The sequence below is a fragment of the Herpailurus yagouaroundi genome, unplaced genomic scaffold (assembly GCF_014898765.1).
Source record: "Herpailurus yagouaroundi ecotype Mexico unplaced genomic scaffold, PumYag 180, whole genome shotgun sequence".
In the NCBI taxonomy this organism is placed as follows: domain Eukaryota; kingdom Metazoa; phylum Chordata; class Mammalia; order Carnivora; family Felidae; genus Herpailurus; species Herpailurus yagouaroundi.
Window position 1 is genome coordinate 6,688,086 of NW_024412411.1, and position 18,681 is coordinate 6,706,766.

At 39.0% G+C, this 18,681-nt stretch overlaps 1 protein-coding gene across 3 annotated transcripts in view; it reads right to left on the reverse strand.

The window, feature by feature from the left end:
- Positions 1-18,681, reverse strand: part of PAK1 (p21 (RAC1) activated kinase 1) — a 159,899-nt gene that overhangs the window by 44,420 nt on the left and 96,798 nt on the right. For all 3 annotated transcript variants that reach the window (XM_040489452.1, XM_040489453.1, XM_040489451.1), the window contains exons 3-5: positions 5,249-5,349; positions 3,935-4,082; positions 632-669 (exon numbers count right to left, since the gene is read on the reverse strand). In XM_040489452.1, coding sequence (XP_040345386.1) covers positions 632-669; positions 3,935-4,082; positions 5,249-5,349 — 287 coding nt within the window. The remainder of the gene's footprint in view (positions 1-631; positions 670-3,934; positions 4,083-5,248; positions 5,350-18,681) is intronic.

Sequence of the window (18,681 nt, forward strand, 5' to 3'; positions counted from 1 at the left end):
TATTCTTTGGGTAAATATCCAGTAGTGGAATTACTGGATTGTAAGGCAGTTCTATTTTTAAATTTTTGAGAATGAGATCATCTAGCTTTATTTCCCAGCCAATTCATCAGTGTAATATCCCTTCAAGTGACAGGCAGAAACTACAATGTCAGAGGACAGAATGAATGACTTTAAATGAACAGAATCTGCTCCCTTCAACAATTAGTCCTAATCCTGGTTTTGTAGACCATCCCAACAAAAAAGAGGGAATTCTCTTCTAAATTCAGGTATTTGAAGACACGTCTAGCTAAGGCAAAGTGTATCATTCTCATTTGATTGATGAAAAAACTGAAACTCAGAAAGGCAACTTGGCTCTCCAAGGTTTAAAGCTACAAATGAAAAACTGAGTCTAACCAGTTCTGGTTCCAAGGTTAGGATTTCTGGAACACTAAAAAATTAAATCTGGAAGGGATACTTAACAGTTTATTAAGTCCAGTTCCTTTACTGTATAGGTAAAAACTATGAGGCCTGGTGGGGTGAGGGGCAGTAGCCAAGATGAGTTTTTTCCAGCCCAGGCTCTGCATCTACCACACAGTCTGGATCACTAACCACCAGGTCTGCCCATATCAGAATAAAGAAAATTAAGACTTACCAAAGTGTTAGAAGAATTATAATCTTCAGCTGATTTATCTGCAAAGGGAAAAAGACAAGGGACTCAGTCAGTAAACAACTACAATTAATCCATTCTTGAGGGCTAAGGAAGCCTATCCAGTGAAGCACTTGCCAGGCTGAGAGAATAATGGTATTACTAGTACTATGGGCCCAACACCAGGCTAAACCACATTAGATACATTACCTCCTTTAATCCTCACTACAGTTCTGAGTACTATTATTATGTCTACTTTTATAGATTTGGAAACTGAGGTTCAGAGAAGTTAAGTAATTTGCCCAGGGTATACACAGGTTAAACGGGAGTCAAGATTTGAATCCTGGTCTAATTCTAAATACTATGTCAGAACTGTGTCCACATCATCAACTATATCATCATCAGGTCTCAATGGTCAAGGAAATTTCCTGCAATCTAAGAAAATGGAAAAGAATTCATGTCCTGAGCTATCCATGATAAATCATGACCAGTTTGTGGCTTCAACTTTTAGAAAAGATCCTTCTACATGCATGTCTATTCCCTATAGGGAAAAACTGAGAAAAACTAAAGTTTAAGAAAAGAGAAGCGTTAATCATGTCAAGTCTAATTTAAGGCAGGGTCTTATTTCTAAGAACAAATTCAAGTTTCCTCAATGAGGCAATTACCAGAGTTCAATGATTCCAAAATGTAATTTTTTTACATTAACATCTATGAAATAGAGATGTGTCCTATAATCAAAGGCATTTCATGGTTTAATTGGCAACTTTTTTCTCTTTAGTGGTATATAAAATAATGATGCAGGTTTAGAATTAATGATATCTTAGATTTAATGAAATATGAAACATAGACTCAATGGAGATCTTAGCAAGAAAATAAGTTTAAAAGCCAAATATTATGTTTGGTTTATTCTTTAATTCCTACAGGCCTTAGAAGAAACTGATTTAGCCAGTTCAACACCAATGGAATTAAGGAGAAATATTCTACCAAACCCAACATATTCCTCACCAAAAACCAAGTCCAGAGAATGTCCAAGATCCCAATTCCATCATATAAGAAAGTGTCAGGTACAGCTTCTTTGGTCCTATGACAAACCATGAACCTATAAGCTATGACAATATATTCTTAAACCCTGAAAAGCCAGCTATACCCAGGAGAAATCAATTCAGGATATACTCTAAACATAATTCCATCACATAGCACTTGATTCACCCTGAGTAAATCACTCAGTTTTTCTGAGGCTAATTAATTTCCCTGAGTCTGTGAACTGGGGATAATAGTCCTTGCCATACCAAGCCCCTAAGACCATCATGAGAATCAGTGAGATAATTCATGTGCAAGCATATACATGTTAAAGTAGCACTCTCAGAATCAATAGTATGAGAAGAAGGGAAACAGGTAAAGGAGAGAGATGACATTAAACAAAAACTGTGCTAAGGGCACCTGGGTGGCTCAGTTGGTTGAGCGGCCGACTTTGGCTCAGGCTATGATCTCACCATTCGTGAGTTTGAGCCCGGCATAGGGCTCTGTGCTGACAGCTCAGAGCCTGGAGCCTGCTTCAGATTCTGTGTCTCCTGCACTCTCTGCCCCGCCCCCCCAACTCACGCTCTGTCTCTCAATACTGAATAAAAGTTAAAAAAAAAAAAAAAAAAAAAAAAACTGTGCCAAATATACAATATTGCCTAGAAATGGCCCTGGTCTTCAACTTCTAAAAAACTAAAAATTCTGCACTTGCATGTGCGTGCACACACACACACATTTACATATACACGTGTGTGTAAATTTATATACACGGAAGAAGTATGAACACATATCTAAACATTCTATATATATATATACTGTTATTCATATATGCACGCAAAGGTGAACATATACACAATTACCTGAATGTGTGTATCTATATACATATTAATTCATGAATACCTAAGTGGTCTTTAATTCTAAACGTATGCAAACCCACAGAGCTATGCTTCCATATACATATCTGGTACTTGTACACGTCTACACACACGTACACATAAACACAGAGATTCTTCCAAAGACTCTGCTGCTAAGACTTTCAAAGCCAGCTTCTAATCTGAGGTTCATGACAAACACCTTAAAACATAAACTCTAATCTTCTGACTGGAAAACTCTCCCACCCAGCACCCCTCAACCCTAATTCCTCCTTGGAATGACCCAGTCCCTCAATGAGAGAAGTGAGACAGAGCCAACAGAGCCAGACGTGAGGAAGGAAATACTGCTGGGAACACACATGACCCTCTCCTGGGTACCACCATGGCAGCATGGGCAAAGCTGCAGTTTGTCATCCTCACCATCTGTGCCCTTTGATACAAGCCAGACACTTGCTGGGGAAAGCATCCTTCAAAATCAGCTAGTTCATCCTGGTTCTCACCTTCCCCAACAATACTGCTCTTTGAAAGAGACAGCATGAACACTGGAAAGAGTACCAGACTTGGAGTTAAGAGACCAGTTCTGCCATTAATTTAGCCATATTAGGAAGGTCTTTCTTGGCTTTAGTGTCTGCAAAACAAGGAGGACCTGGAAGTAGTATATACGGATGATACATCTTGCTCTAACATTCTAAGATGCTACTATAAAAGGCAAGTTTCCGGAAATGTAGGCCTTCTAATAACATATCCAGGAAAAGGAAAATGTCCCTGCTATGGGAGGAGGTGCTCCAGATAGAGTTCCTAGAAGCAGATAGTAAACTCCAAAGGTGCTCGTCTAGGAATTAGGAGGTCTGGATTCAAATCCCAATTCTGCCATTAAAAACACTGAAAGACACAGTCTGTTACGGAGAGGTACATCTAAAGAACATATATTATTACTGGCCTATTTTACATCTGAGTGATAAAAATTAATTCCTTGAGGAAGAAATTGGGCTTGCCTACTTAAAAGATACACATGAAATGTGTTATTAAATAACAATGATATTAAAATTAATAATGATAATGATAGCTACATTTCCATGGTGCTGTTTACAACCTATAAATAACTTCCATACCAGTGAGCTCATTTATTCCTCATTACACTCTCTGGAGACAGAAATTATTATTCCCATTTCGAGGCTCAATATATACATATACCATGCTACTTATAAAGAAGGTGCAGTTTCAAAATACTCAGGTTTGATGCAAAAACTCATCATTTTGGCTCTCAAATTCCAAAAGTCCATCTTAGTTAAAGTATTGTCTCCACTCTTTCCAATACTTTCTCCTCTCACCCCATACCAATAGGCATGTGGAGCTTTTCCATCCAGGTGAAAACATTTTTTTTTTTCCTAGACTATTCTGGATTCAATCCCTATACCTGTAAAGCTCATGTACTTCTGGCTGTTGGAGGTCTTCTTTGAGTTATAAAATTCCAATACATCCAGAACAGCTTGTGGGTTTTTCTTCTGCTCTGACTTAGTGATATTTGATGTTTGAAGCAAGCGAGCCCACTGCTCTGGCATTCCCTATAAGAGAGACATACAACGTTGTCAGGAAGGCATAGTTAGAGGGGATCCTGAAGGAAAATCAAAGCTAACTCTAATACCTGCTGGCAGTTAAAGACGGGTTTAGTTACTCCTTTCTCTCTATACCCTCAGAGCTCTATATAAGCCTTTTTTTTTTTTTCCAACGTTTATTTATTTTGGGGACAGAGAGAGACAGAGCATGAACGGGGGAGGGGCAGAGAGAGAGAGGGAGACACAGAATCGGAAACAGGCTCCAGGCTCCGAGCCATCAGCCCAGAGCCCGACGCGGGTCTCGAACTCCCGGACCGCGAGATCGTGACCTGGCTGAAGTCGGACGCTTAACCGACTGCGCCACCCAGGCGCCCCTATAAGCCTTTTTTATAATACCTATCTCATTGGATTAGTCATTTCTTGAGATGTTTGCCCTTTCACTAGGCTATTCCTCCTTCAGAACAGGAACCATGTATGATTTGTCTTTATATCATCAGTGCCAACGAGCCACTTAACTAAGGTCTACTTAAGAAATGGTGATTCAGGGGCGCCTGGGTGGCGCAGTCGGTTAGGCGTCCGACTTCAGCCAGGTCACGATCTCACGGTCCGTGAGTTCGAGCCCCGCGTCGGGCTCTGGGCTGATGGCTCAGAGCCTGGAGCCTGTTTCCGATTCTGTGTCTCCCTCTCTCTCTGCCCCTCCCCCGTTCATGCTCTGTCTCTCTCTGTCCCAAAAATAAATAAACGTTGAAAAAAAAATTTTTTTTAAAAAGAAATGGTGATTCAAAGCGTTTTCTGATAAAATTTTAGAGATGAGGAAAATGTCCCTCTCATGAATATAAGAACATAGTAATGAGGATCTCTGGCAAAGACAGAGGCATCAGGAATACTAGGGTAAAAAATGAATCTACATAGTCATATGTAAATTCAAGTCTAAATGTAGCCTTTAATTCCTTTAAAGGCTAAAAGAAAAAGATGTAGTCATCTTTCTCCCATCAAACGTCTTGCATAAAGTAGATGTTCACAGAGGTCCTGCTGACCTGGCGGAAAAAGCTTCAATAGTTAAGGAATTGTATTGCTAAAGCAAAGTACCCTTGTCAGGGGTTGAATTATGTACCCCCATAGTACATAGTCAGAACTCTCAAAGATCAAAGGCCTTTCCGTGACCCAGGACTTACTGTAAACTCCCCTGTGACAGCATCAAAACCAACGTGAATTGTGTGCTCAAAATCTGAAGGAAGAGAAATCTCTGGCCGTTCCTTCTCCTTCTTTTTATTTGCTGCAAGAGAAACAGAGAAAAGGAAATAAAAAAACAAGGACATTATTACTTTTTTTTTTTTTTTTTTTTTTTTTTTTTTTTGCTTACTTAACTGTTTTTTGAGCTGTAGGCTCCTTTAAAGGCTAAGGACCGTCTACTTCACATATGTATTGACAAGCCAAATGCTACATTTAGATTGGAGTAGGTGCTCAAAACATGATTAAAGACTTATTTTTTTGTTGAACTAAAGTAAGAAAGGGACAGAAAGAATTTTCTTCAAATGTTCTTCAGATCTAATGAGCCATTTGATCTAGGGTGAGTAACTTTCTTTTTCTGAACACTGGTTTTTCCATCTCCAAAGAGAAAGCTAAGGCAGATGGTATCTAAAGATCCTTCCAGCCCTGACATCCTACATTCTATGAGCTTCTATGACCTACATCCCACTGGTTTGGTATTTGATTATGGACTGCTTTAAGGTTCCCTAAATTACAGAATTTTAGGTCTGGGTGGTATTTTAATAATATAAATCGCTAATATTTTATCAGGTGCTTACGAGGCAACAGTTTTAGTTCTTTACATGTATGAATTCACTTTAGCTTCATGGCAACCCTAGAAGTTAGGTACTATCCTTATTTTTCAGATAAAGAAACTGAAGCACAGAGATTAAGTTACTTGCTCAAGATCACATGGTTAGTAGTTGGCAGCATCCAGGCACAAACCCAGGCAGTCTGGCCCAGAGCCTGAGCTCAAAACCACCATGCTGTGCTGCATCCCTAGGCTAGGACCTTAACGGATCATTAAAAGAAAAAGATGTAGTCATCTTTCTCCCATCAAACGTCTTGCATAAAGTAGATGTTCACAGAGGTCCTGCTGACCTGGCAGAAAAAGCTTCAATAGTTAAAGAATTGTATTGCTAAAGCAAAGTACCCTTGTCAGGGGTTGAATTATGTACCCCCAAATTCATATGTCCCAATTCCAGGTACCTCAGAATGTGACCTTATTTAGAAATAGGGCATTGCAGATATAATTAGTTTAGGTTACAATAGGTCATACTGGAGTAGGGGGGACCCCTAAGCCAATAAGACTGGTGTCCTTACAAAAATAAGAAATGTGGAGACAGATGCACACAAGGAGAATACCATATGAAGATGAACAGAGAAGTCAGAGTGATGCTGTTTCAAGCCAAGAAACACCAAAGATTGCCAGCAAGCCACCAGAAGCTAAGGGAGAGGCATGAAACAGATTTTTCTTCACAGCCTTCAAAAGGAACCAACCCTGCATACAACTTGATCTCAGAATTCTTGTTTCCAGAACTGAAACAATCCATTTCTGCGGTCTAAGCTGCTTAGTTTGTGGTACTTAGTTACAGAAGCTCTAGTAAATCTAACCCTCTTCCAACTAAAAGGAGTTTCAAGGTCTTGGTATCAGGCTAGACTTCAGCAGCCATCTGCAAATGTAATCCCACTGAAACAGGCTTAAACAGCTTCCAAGGCTCAGCCAGATAATCTTTCTTCCTAGATGGGGACCTACAGAGCCCAAATTTTAAAGAGCTGTAGAAACCCTCCTTATCCCTTCAACGAAGGCTCCTCCTCCTTCAACGTTCTAAGGAGAAGACATAGGAGAAGGCCATCTGGTCTAAACTTCCAGGGAACTCCGTACACATACCTGGGAGAACTGGGTTCAGAAGCTAACTGCAAAAGCTACTATTAATTGAGCTCTTAACATGTGCCAAGCATGTGCTAAGTATTTTATATGCATCATATGTCACCAAATACTCCATACAACCCTACGAAACAGATATTAACATCTTCATTTTATAGGTAAGGAAACATAAGTACTTATTTTTAATAATTTGCTTTATCATTCCTGAATTTCAGTGACAAGTCTATCCTAAAAGCATTATAAATTGGCCATGGAAGGGGCGCCTGGGTGGCGCAGTCGGTTAAGCGTCCGACTTCAGCCAGGTCACGATCTCGCGGTCAGTGAGTTCGAGCCCCGCGTCGGGCTCTGGGCTGATGGCTCAGAGCCTGGACCCTGTTTCTGATTCTGTGTCTCCCTCTCTCTCTGCCCCTCCCCCGTTCATGCTCTGTCTCTCTCTGTCCCAAAAAAAATAAATAAACGTTAAAAAAAAAATTAAAAAAAAAAAATAAATTGGCCATGGAAGCTCATAGGCCTGTGAGGCAAGATTAGAATATCCTCTCTTTAAGGCAAGTCAGCAAAGAAAGCCCAGGAACCCTAAGTCTCCAGTCTTCCCCACTATCAATCTCTCAGTGAAATCACCAGAGTTTTCTCCTTGTAGACATTATGTTACATACAGTCACAGTCAAGGCCCAAAGTCCCTGGCTCCATGACAAGACATTTTCCCTCCTAGAAATGCCCAGGATTACATGACAGCAAAGCTAAAACAAACAAACAACAAAAAAAAACAAAAACAAAACAAAAACAAAAAAACAGAAACAAACAAACAAAAACATTGTAAGCCCAAAATTCACCTCTAAAAAAATTCACTGAGCAGTACTGAAGAACTTGGCTAGGGTCAGACAAAGGCTGAATGCCAGGCTTGTCTGAGCCTACCCTTGGAGATCAGATTAAAAGTATAGGCTGAATTATAGCAATCAAAACAGCATGGTGCTGGCACAAAAATAGACACATAGATCAATGGAACAGAACAGAGAGCCCAGAAATAAACCCATGCTTAAATAGTCAATTAATCTATGACAAAGGAGACAAGAATTTGGATGGGGAAAAGACAGTTTATTCAATAAATGGTGCTAGGAAAACTGGACAGCTACATATAAAAGAATGAAAGTGGACCACTTTCTAACACCAAACACAAAAATAATTTCAAAATGGATTAGACCTAAATGTAAGAGATGAAACTATAAAAATCCTAGAAGAGAGCACAGGCAATAATTTCTCCAACGTTGACCGTAGCAACATTTTTCTAACACTTCCCCTTGTCTCCAAAGGCAAGGAAAACAAAAGCAAAAATAAACTATTGGGACTATATCAAAATAAAAGCTTTTGTGCAGCAAAGAAAACCATTAACAAAAAAGGCAACCTACTGAATAGGAGAAGGTACTTGCAAATGATATATCCAATGAGGGGTTAATATCCAAAACACGCAAAGAAGTGAGGGGGCACCTGGGTGGCCCAGTCAGTTAAGTGCTCAACTCTGGATTTCAGCTCAGGTCATGATCTCGTAGATCATGATGAGATAGGGCTCCACGTCAGGGTCTGTGCTAACAGTGCATAGTCTGCTTGGGATTCTCTCTCTCTTTCTCTCTCTCTCTCTCTCCCTCCCTGTGCCCCTCCCCCACTTGCACACAAGCAGGTGCACACATGCACTCTCTCTTAAAATATATAAACTTTAAAAAAAGTACTTATATAACGCCACACACACACACACACACACACACACACACACACACACACACACACACCAATCTGATTTAAAAATGGGCAGAGGACACAAATAGTCATTTTTCCAAAGAAGATACAGATGGCCAAGAAACATGAAAAGATGTTTAACATCACTCATCATCAGGGAAATGCCAATCAAAACCACAATGAGATATCATGTGACACCTGACAGAGTGGCTAAAATCAAAAAGACAAGAAATAACAAGTATTGGTGGGGATGTAGAGGAAAAGGAAACCTTGTGCACTGTTGGTGGGAATGTAAATTGGTACAGCAATGTGGAAAACAGTATGGGGTTCCTCAAAAAGTTAAAAATAGAACTACCATATGATCTAGTCATTGAACTACTGGGCATTTACTCAAAGAAAACAGAAACACTAATTTGAATAGATACACACACCCCTATATGTGCACGTATCTAAGCAACCTAAGTGTCCATTGATAGATAAATGGATAAAGAAGCTGTAGGTGTGTGTGTTTATATACGCGCACACACACAGGAATATTATGCAGCTATAAAAAAAGGGATGATAGTGCCATTTGCAACAACATGGATGGACCAGAGGATATTATGCTAAGTGAAATAAGTCAGACTGAGAAAGACAAATATCATATGATTTTCACTCATATGTGGAATCTTTAAGAAAAATGAATCAACAAACAAAAAGCAGAATTAGAGCTATAAATACAGAGAACAAACTGATAGTTGCCTGTGGGGTGGGGGGTCGGGGATGGGCAGCATGCGTGTAGGGGAGTAGGAGATAAGGCTTCCAACTATGGAACGAATAAGTCACAGGAATAAAAGGCACTGCATAAGGAATATAATTAATGGTACTATAATAGCACCATATGGTGACAGATGGTACCTACACTTGTGAACATAGCATAATGTGTAAACTTGAATCACTATGTTATACACCTGAAACTAATGTAATGTGTGTCAACTACACTACAATACAAATCATTTTTTTAAAGTATAGGCTGTAGATGAAAACAGGTGGCCAAATCCACAGTTAAGGCCCCAATGCTCAAGAGAGCTGCATGCATGTATATGATCCACTTGTTCTATTACCTTTCCAGTTGACTTGTCTGAACCTCACTACCAGACTGAACATTCCTGGGCAAAGAAAGTACCAGTATACCTTATAGCACTTTATAACAAATTTACATTTCATAATAATTACAATAATCACCTTCATTTGTATCATGCTCTAGTGCTCACATATATTATTTCACCAGAACCTGAAAACAACTGTGTGATGAGCAGGGCAGCGGTTAAGGTGCCTATTGAGAGACGAAGAAACAGAGGTTCCAAGAGGTTAAATAACCTGCACAAGGTCACAAGTTAGAAGCAGACCTGCACCCAGAACTGGGGTCTTCAGACTCCCAGCCACAAGGCCCTCCTATTCTGTCACTCTGCCTCTTATAGACTACCGCTGCTCATGATTATGTGATCTCTCCTCTTTCTCCCCATCTCTCTTAAATTCAGTCCCCAGGTTACTAATGATTTCCTCTGCTATACAGAAATCAAATTTATCCACTCTTTTCCATTTTCATTGTTACCACCCCCTTTCAGGCATTGTTATCTATGGCCTGGATCATTCTAAAAGTCACCTGTCACCTGCATTCTGGTCCCCTCCAATGCAGACAGCAGCCAAGGTGATCTATAGTCTTGATATTCCAAGCAGCATCAGCACAACTTGGGAGACTACTGGGAATGTAGGATCTCAAGCTCCAACCCAGACCTACTGAATCAGAATCTGAATTTTAATGAGGTCAGAAACGATTCATGTGCATATAAAAGTTTGAGAATCAAGAGAATGAGAAGACAAGCCACAGATAAAAGAAAATATTTGTAAAAGACTTATCTGATAAAGGACTGTTATCCAAAATATATGAAGAACTCTTAAAACTCAACAATAAGACAAACAACCCGATTAATAAAATGGGCAAAAGACCTGAACAAGTAACTACCAAAAAAGATATACAGGTGGGAAAGATGTGCAACATCATGTGTCATTAGGGAATTGCAAATTAAAATGACAATGAAATACCACTACACACCTTGAAAATATCAAATGCCGACAAGGCTATGAAACAACAAGAATGTTTATTCCTTGGGGAACCTGGGTGGCTCAGTCAGTTAAGCATCCGACTTCGGCTCAGGTCATGACCTCACGGTTCATGAGTTTGAGCCCCATGTCAGGCTCTGTGCTGACAGCTTGGAGCCTGGAGCCTTCTTTAGATTCTGAGTCTCCCTCTCTCTCCACCCTTTCCCTGCCTACACTCTGTCTCTCTCTCTCTCTCTCTCTCAAAAATAAATAAACATTAAACAATTTTTTAAAAAAAGAATGTTTATTCCTTGCTGGCAGGAATCCAAAATGGTAAGTCACTTTGGAAGACAGGTTGGCAGTTTCTTACAAAATTAAACCCACTCTTACCATACAATCCAGCAATTGCACTCCTTGCTATTCACCCAAATGAGCTGAAAACTTATGTTCACATAAAAACTTGCACATGGATATTTATAGCAGCTTTATTCATAACTGCCAAAACTTAGAAGCAACCAAGATATCTTTCAGTAGGTGAGTGGATAAATAAACTGTGGTTCCTCCAGGAAATGGGATATTATTTAGCACTAAAAAGAAATGAGCTATTAAGCCATGAAAAGACAATGAGGAAGCTTAAATACATATTACTAGGAAAACAAATCAACCTGAAAAGACTATGAACTGTATTATTCCAATTATATGACATTCTAGGAAAGGCGAAACTATGGAAACAGCATAAGAATCAGTGGTTGTCAGGGGTTAGGAGGGAAGAAGCGATAAATTAGTAGAGCACAGAGGAATTTTAGGGCAGTGAAACTACTCTGTACGATACTATCATGGTGGATATATGTCATTATTCATTTGTCCAAACCCATTGAGTGTACAACACCAAGAATGAACCCTAACATAAAATACAGACCTAAGGTGAACATGATATGTTGATGTCAGTGCATCAATTGAAACAAATGCACCACCCTGGTACAAGATGCTAATTGTGGGAAAGGTTGTACATATGTGAGGGCAGGAGGTATACAGTAAATCTGGATACCTTCCACTAAATTTTGCTGTGAACTTAAAACTATGCTATTAAACAAAAAAGTTTCAGAAGCTCCAATCTACAAACTTGTACCCTCTTTTAACCTCCTGCTACTTATGTTTCACACACTCTACACCAACTACACTGAATCAGTTACGTCACCAAACATAATGGGTTCTTTTACTCCTCTTCACGTTTTCTCAAGCTACTCCCTTTGCCTATGAATCCTGCCTTTCCTTTTCCCTTCCCTTGCTACCTCAGCCTTTTATTTATCCTTTTCAGGTCTCAACTTAAAGGTCATCTTTTCTCTGAAGTCCTCCCTGATCTCTAGGTTGGGCAGTCCTTCACCCTTTGCTCTGTTCCCACAGCACCATTATAGTAATTGCCTATTTTAAGGGTTTCTCTTGGGAAAAACCACACTGAGTCCCAAGTGCAGGGGCCATGTCCAATTCATTATGGATCTTCAATGGCTAGCACACGCCTGGCACAAAACAGGTGTACAGACAGCGAGTGAAGAAAGTAACAAATAACCACATACCTAACTCAACTTGGCAAGGAGTCTAAGGAAATCTGCCTAAAACAGGCAAATTCTTTCCAGGACAGGAATAAATGTTTCATTTTTACAAGATCTGACCTGACTTTCACAATCCTTGTTACCCAGCCATCATCAGTCCTGTTTGAAAACCCTGCTCTGTGGGAGCTCAGTACACTGGCCCAAAGAAATTCTGAAGTCCTAATGTCTCCACAGACCCAGCCAGGATAACTGGGTAACCCTGATGAAATGAAAATCCTGATGAAAAATGTGGTGGGAGGAACAAGAAGGTTCTAGAGTTCAGGCCAGTTTTGCCTCTACACACCATACAGTCCAGATTCTCAGCTTTCCCATATGAAAATGAAGAGAATGGATGAGATGATTGTTAAGGACCCTTCTAGCTCCTACATTCCATGAGTCTATGAAAACAGAGGGATGAATACTCTCAAGACTCTGTAGCTGGATTCCTCTTGACATGGCATCCTACAGTTTTTAGTAGGTACTCCATTCACATCATCTCATGTAATTACCACAATCCTGAGAGGCAATTAATTTTACTTATAGATTAACTGAAGCACAGACTTGCCTACAGTTATTGAAGTGACTGCAATTCAAAAGGTGTGGCTTCAAAGCCGAGGCCCCTTACATTCTATTTTTCACCTTCCCTAAAGAATTTCAAGTTGAGTCAAGAAAATATACTTTGGTATAAAAGGAAAAGAAATAATATTAAATAAGAACTTACCACGTGTAAGATACCATAACTTAACACATTCTTTTCCTGAATTCTTATAATCCTATGAGATAGATTATTATGATTGTCATTTTACAGATGAAGAAACAAAAAACAAACAAACAAACAAACAAACAAACAAAAACCATTAAATAATTTGCTCAAGCTCACAGTTAGTAAGAGCTGGGATTTGAACCCAAGTCTGATTCCAAAGTTCCTTTCCTCAGTGTCTTAATAAGAACTATTTGCCTACATGCCAATTGCTAGAGTTTAAGCTATTCAGCACTTGGCAATTTCCCTTCAAGAAGCAGCTGTTTTTAGAAAGGAAAGGCCAAGAGTTTAGCAGGGCCCAAATAAAGCAGTCATTTATGACATAAGTCCATCTGTCTTACTCATAGCTAGAATGCATGGGACATGTTGCAGGGCTTTGGAACTGCTTATTGTTCCTAAATTTCCCCTGATCTAGTCATTTAAAAGATGGTAGGGAAAAACAACTTTTATGTTTTTGTTTATTTTTGAGAGAGACAGAGACAGAATGCGAATGGGTTAGGGGCAGAGAGAGAGGCAGACATAGAATCCAAATCAGGCTCCAGGCTCTGAGCTGTCAGCACAGAGCCTGATGAGGGGCTCGAACTTACGAGCTGTGAGATCATGACCTGAGCAGAAGTCGGACGCTTAACGGACTGAGCCACCCAGGCGCCCCTTTTATGTTTTATTTGGATTTGTATTTTATACTTCTATACCTTATATTTTTACATATCATTTCTGATTTATGTTATTAATATAGTATATAACATGCCATTATAGGCATAGAATGTCAAATACAAAAGAAACTCCAGTAATGGAGACACAAAAAGAGAGGGGCTTAGAGGATAAGTAATCTATAGAAAAGAGCCCCAAGGAAATGAAATCATTTAACACATGAACATACAGAGTAATGCTGAAGTTGGCTTCCACTGGTCACTTTTTGTCCCATAACCTTTGCATATACCTCCCATATTCCCACCTCCAAGTTTTTGCTCTTTTTCTTCTCCTTACTTTGGAATGCTCTTCCTCCCAATCTCCCTGTCAAATTCTCAGTCATCTTTTAAAGACTGGTCCAAGTCCCACTTACTTCTTCCTGACTTTTCCTCCCTCTGTGAATTCCCAAGACACTGAGTCTGCCACACCACCATGCATTTAGTCATTTCCTGTCTTGTATGATTCCTTGCTATTTTAAAGACTTACTCCTTTACTTAAAATGTAAGCTTCCTGAGGACCATAATCATGGCTTCTAATTATGATTGTTATACTTCCAAATCTTCCATTGAGGACCCAACACAGAATAGGTTAATTCAAGAACACCCCCAAAACATTAAGAAGTAACCTTAGAGTCTGTTATTCCACTTCCTGAAGTAAGAGGCCCTAAGAAGTAAACTGACTCACTGTATCACAGAGCATATGGTGGTAAGACTCAGTTCACCCGATCAAGTCTTTTACCCTTTGTGATAGCCTCTGATCCTTACTGACTGATTTGACTGGAAGCAACTACTTACTGAAACAACAGTTTAACACAGACCAGAACGAGTATAAGAAAAGAAGGGCTTGGCTGAAGTAGGAGAGGAGGGAAGTACAGGGGGGAAAAGAACCCTAGTGGGCAGAATTTATCCTGCGTGCCATGCAATTTAGGCTGAGTAGTCACTGACTGGAGAGCATCAGCAGGAAACAGGACACCTGAGGCAGGAAAGCAGGACAGAACTGGAGAAGCCACCTAGTCACAGAGCTACCTGGCACTCACTGAATGCCTTACTGGAAGTAACAATCACACTCACATGTGTATAGCCCTTCACAAAGCCTTTTCACAGTCACTGCCTCACTGGCTCCTTACAACAACTCCAAGAACCAGACAGCATAGATTATCCCCATCTCAGAGCTGAGAACACTGAGGTCAGGAAGTTAAAAGAAATCTTTCCTGGACTAGGAGTCAGTGGAGGGTGGATCCAGTATTATCTCTGCCATTAATTCACTTTATGACCCTAGAAAAGTCACTTTCTTCTTCTTAGATCAAGTCTTCAATCTGCAAAATAGGTCAATGATCCATGTTCAGGTATAGATAAAGGTAGGTAAAAATCACCTTTCTGGAGAAGATAATACCTGAAAGAAATCATGAAGAATAAACAGGAGTTGGTCAGGCAGAAATGGAAAAGGGCATTCCAGAAGGAAACAGAATAAACAAAGGGCCAGAAAACAGTGATCTTTACCCCAGCTTTCTATCTGCCCAGCAAGTCAACCAAATTTAATAAGCTCTTATTAGAGATGTACTCCAAGCATGGGACTGAGGGATGATACAATGGAGGAAATAAAGCAAACTCAGGATACAGGTAGTCCCAGATCCCAAGGCCACAAACGTCAGGCTGCCTGGGACAACTGCTGCTGCTGCTGCTGCTAGCACATTTTTCTATGATGACTAGTAAGTATGAGTCTAGAGGAATCTGATGAAAACCTTTATCTGCACAACGACTTGTAAGTGAATGTTCATAGCAACATTATTCAAAATAATCAAAACATAGAAACCAAAATGTCCCTCAACTGATAAACAGATAAATGGTATATCCACACAACAAAATATTATTAAGCTGTAAAAAGAAATGAAGTCCTGACCCATGCTACAACATGGATGAACCTAAAAACATCATGCCAAGTGAAAGAAGCAAGTCACAAACGGCCACATATTGTATGATTCTATTTATATAAAATGTCCAGAGAAGTCAAATCCATAGACAGAAAGTAGATTAGTGGTTGCCAAGGGGAAGAAGGAAATATGGCGAAGTACAGGGTTTCTTTTTAGGGTGGTGGAAAATGTACTGGAATTAGAGCATTGTGATGTTGTACAATCTTGTGACTATACTAAAAACCACTGAACCGTATGGTATATGAATTATATCTCTGTATTTCAAACAAAGTAAATGCAATATACCAGAAGAACAAAATAAAGGAGAAAATGTATTTGCTAAAATTTTATATCCAATTGTGATTAAACATTCATAGCAAACTAGGATTATAAGGGAATCCATTTAATCTAATAAGCTAATTACCAAAAACACTAGCACCAACATCAAACTTAATGGTAAATGTTGACAGTTTTCCTCTGAGATTACAAGTAAGATTAAGGGTGTCACTGCTATTTATCACAATACTGAAGGTATTAGTCAGTGCAGCTAGGAAAGAAAAGAAGAAGGATTAAAAAGGAAGAAACAAAATTATCACAATTCACAGATAATAGGATTGTGTATATGAACATAGCAAAAATTCAAATAGAAAAATCTTCATAACTTATAGTAGATAAAGATTCCAAAAACAGAACAGAAAACATTAGAAAGGAAATAATACATTTAGCTATATTTAATTCTATCAAAGACACCATGTCATACATATATCAAAGATACCATTAAGTGCATAAATGAAGATATTTGCTATATATTCAACTGGCAAAAGGCTTATATCTAGGTAAGAACTCCTGAAAATCAATAAAAAATTTTTTTTCTTAAATGGGCAAAACACTTGAATAAGCACTTCACAAAAAAGAATATCCAAATGGCCAATTAACATGAAAAGCTGCTCAACCTCATTAAAGACTGACAAAACTAAGTGGTGACAAAAAAGTGAAGTGCAACTCTTATGCATGACTGGTGGGAATATAAACTGAACAGCCATGTGTTTGAACTTTGAATTTTTTAATTATCAACCAAAGTTTAGCATAAGTATCTGCATGATCCAGCATTTTCACTATGTATATGTACTCAACAAAAAAGTGTGAATACATCTATAAAAATATGCACAAGTGTGATCAGAAAACATTACCCATAAGAGTCTACCACTGACACCAACCTGATGTTCATCGATAGTACAATGGAAAATAATCCTATAAGAGAATATTATATAGCAATGGAAATGAGCTAAACTGTATGTAAAATTGCAGATAAATCTTATAAACAGTGTTAATCAAATGAAGACAAAGAAAAGAATATACATTGTATGATTCTATGTATAGCAACTCATTAATGGGTTTACCTTTGGGAAAGAGAGAGATGTTAGTGCCTGCAAGAGAAAATGAACGGAGCTTCTAGGGGGCTGCTTATATCCTTTTTTGTTGGACAGGTTAGTGGCCACATAGATGTGGTCAATGCAACACTAAACTGTACACTTCTGAAGCGTGCACTTTACAAATAAAGGTGAAAGTTCAATGAGGGGACCTATAAGAAACCATGGTTCATGAGCCACATACGAACTTACAGAGCATTTAGTCCAATTTTTTTCATTTTATTTATTTTTTTTAAGTTTATTTATTTATTTTTGATGGAGGGGAAGGGCAGAGAGGGAGAGAGAGAATTCCAAGCAGGCTTCACGCTGTCAGTACAGAGCCCGACACAGGGTGTAATCTCATAAACCATGAGATCATGACCTGAGCCAAAATCAAGAGTCAGATGCTAACCGACTGAGCCACCCAGGCACCTCCAACTTTTTCATTTTAAAGACAGGAAAGCCTAGAGAAGTTCAGGAAGTTGTCCAAGGCCATACAACAAGTGAGAACACTGTAGGAGGAACCAAACCCCAAACCGAATACTTTATACTATTAATTCCTTAGAAAATCTTGAACATATAACTGGTTGCCAAGCTAAACTCCTAGTATCATATGTACATCAGTGTTTCCAACCCTGTGGACAAAAACTATGTAAGTGAATCAGAGAACACAGAGGAAGAAGGGAAGAAAGGGAAAAAAAGGGAAAAGAGAGAGAATTAGGATAAGAAAGAAATGAAGAGTATCTAAGATTTGTAGTTTTAAGAGGCTTACCTTTTTGGCCTCAGTTTCAAATATATTATTTGTTCCAGAGATCCAAGCCCATATCCAGAGCTTAGACTCCTGCTTCTGACAGATATTACAGAGAACTCTTGAGAACTTCTTGGGAAACCTGTTCTTGGGTCTGCTTAGTCTCAATGCCCAAAATAGCTTAATCTGGCCTTCCCATTAGCCCTATCTCAACCAACAGGAAATACAGGCCTATATGTGGACAGAGAAAGGTAGCTTACCCCAAAACCATTTTTTAATTCTACCTTAGAGGAACCCTGTCAAGAGCTGCTATTTTGTAAATATCGTAACAACTCTGAAGTGTTAATCACAGATTCCAAAAGAAAACTATGACTGCAAGCAATAATAGCCACCAAAATTTTACCAAGTCTTAACAAGGCTTACTTTGCGTAACATTTTTCACATCTTTAGTCTCATAATCCTTACAACAATTCTATGAGATAAAGATTATTGTGTACCAATACTATAGGTAAGAAAGGTATAGGTAAGAAAGGTAGAGCAAGTTACCAAAAGTCTCAAAGTCAGGGATGGGCAATGGCGACAACTTCAAGTGCTTAAATTCCAACATGGTTTCTTTTGTATGCACTGTGCCTTCCCCATATTGCAGACTAAATGAATATGCCAGTAAGTGATAGAATGAATGTCATTCAATGCAAAATGAATGTTTTAAAGCAAAAGAAACAACCAAATCAGTTCTACTAAAGGCGCTTGTATGAATATCTCCAGGATGGGAGCCC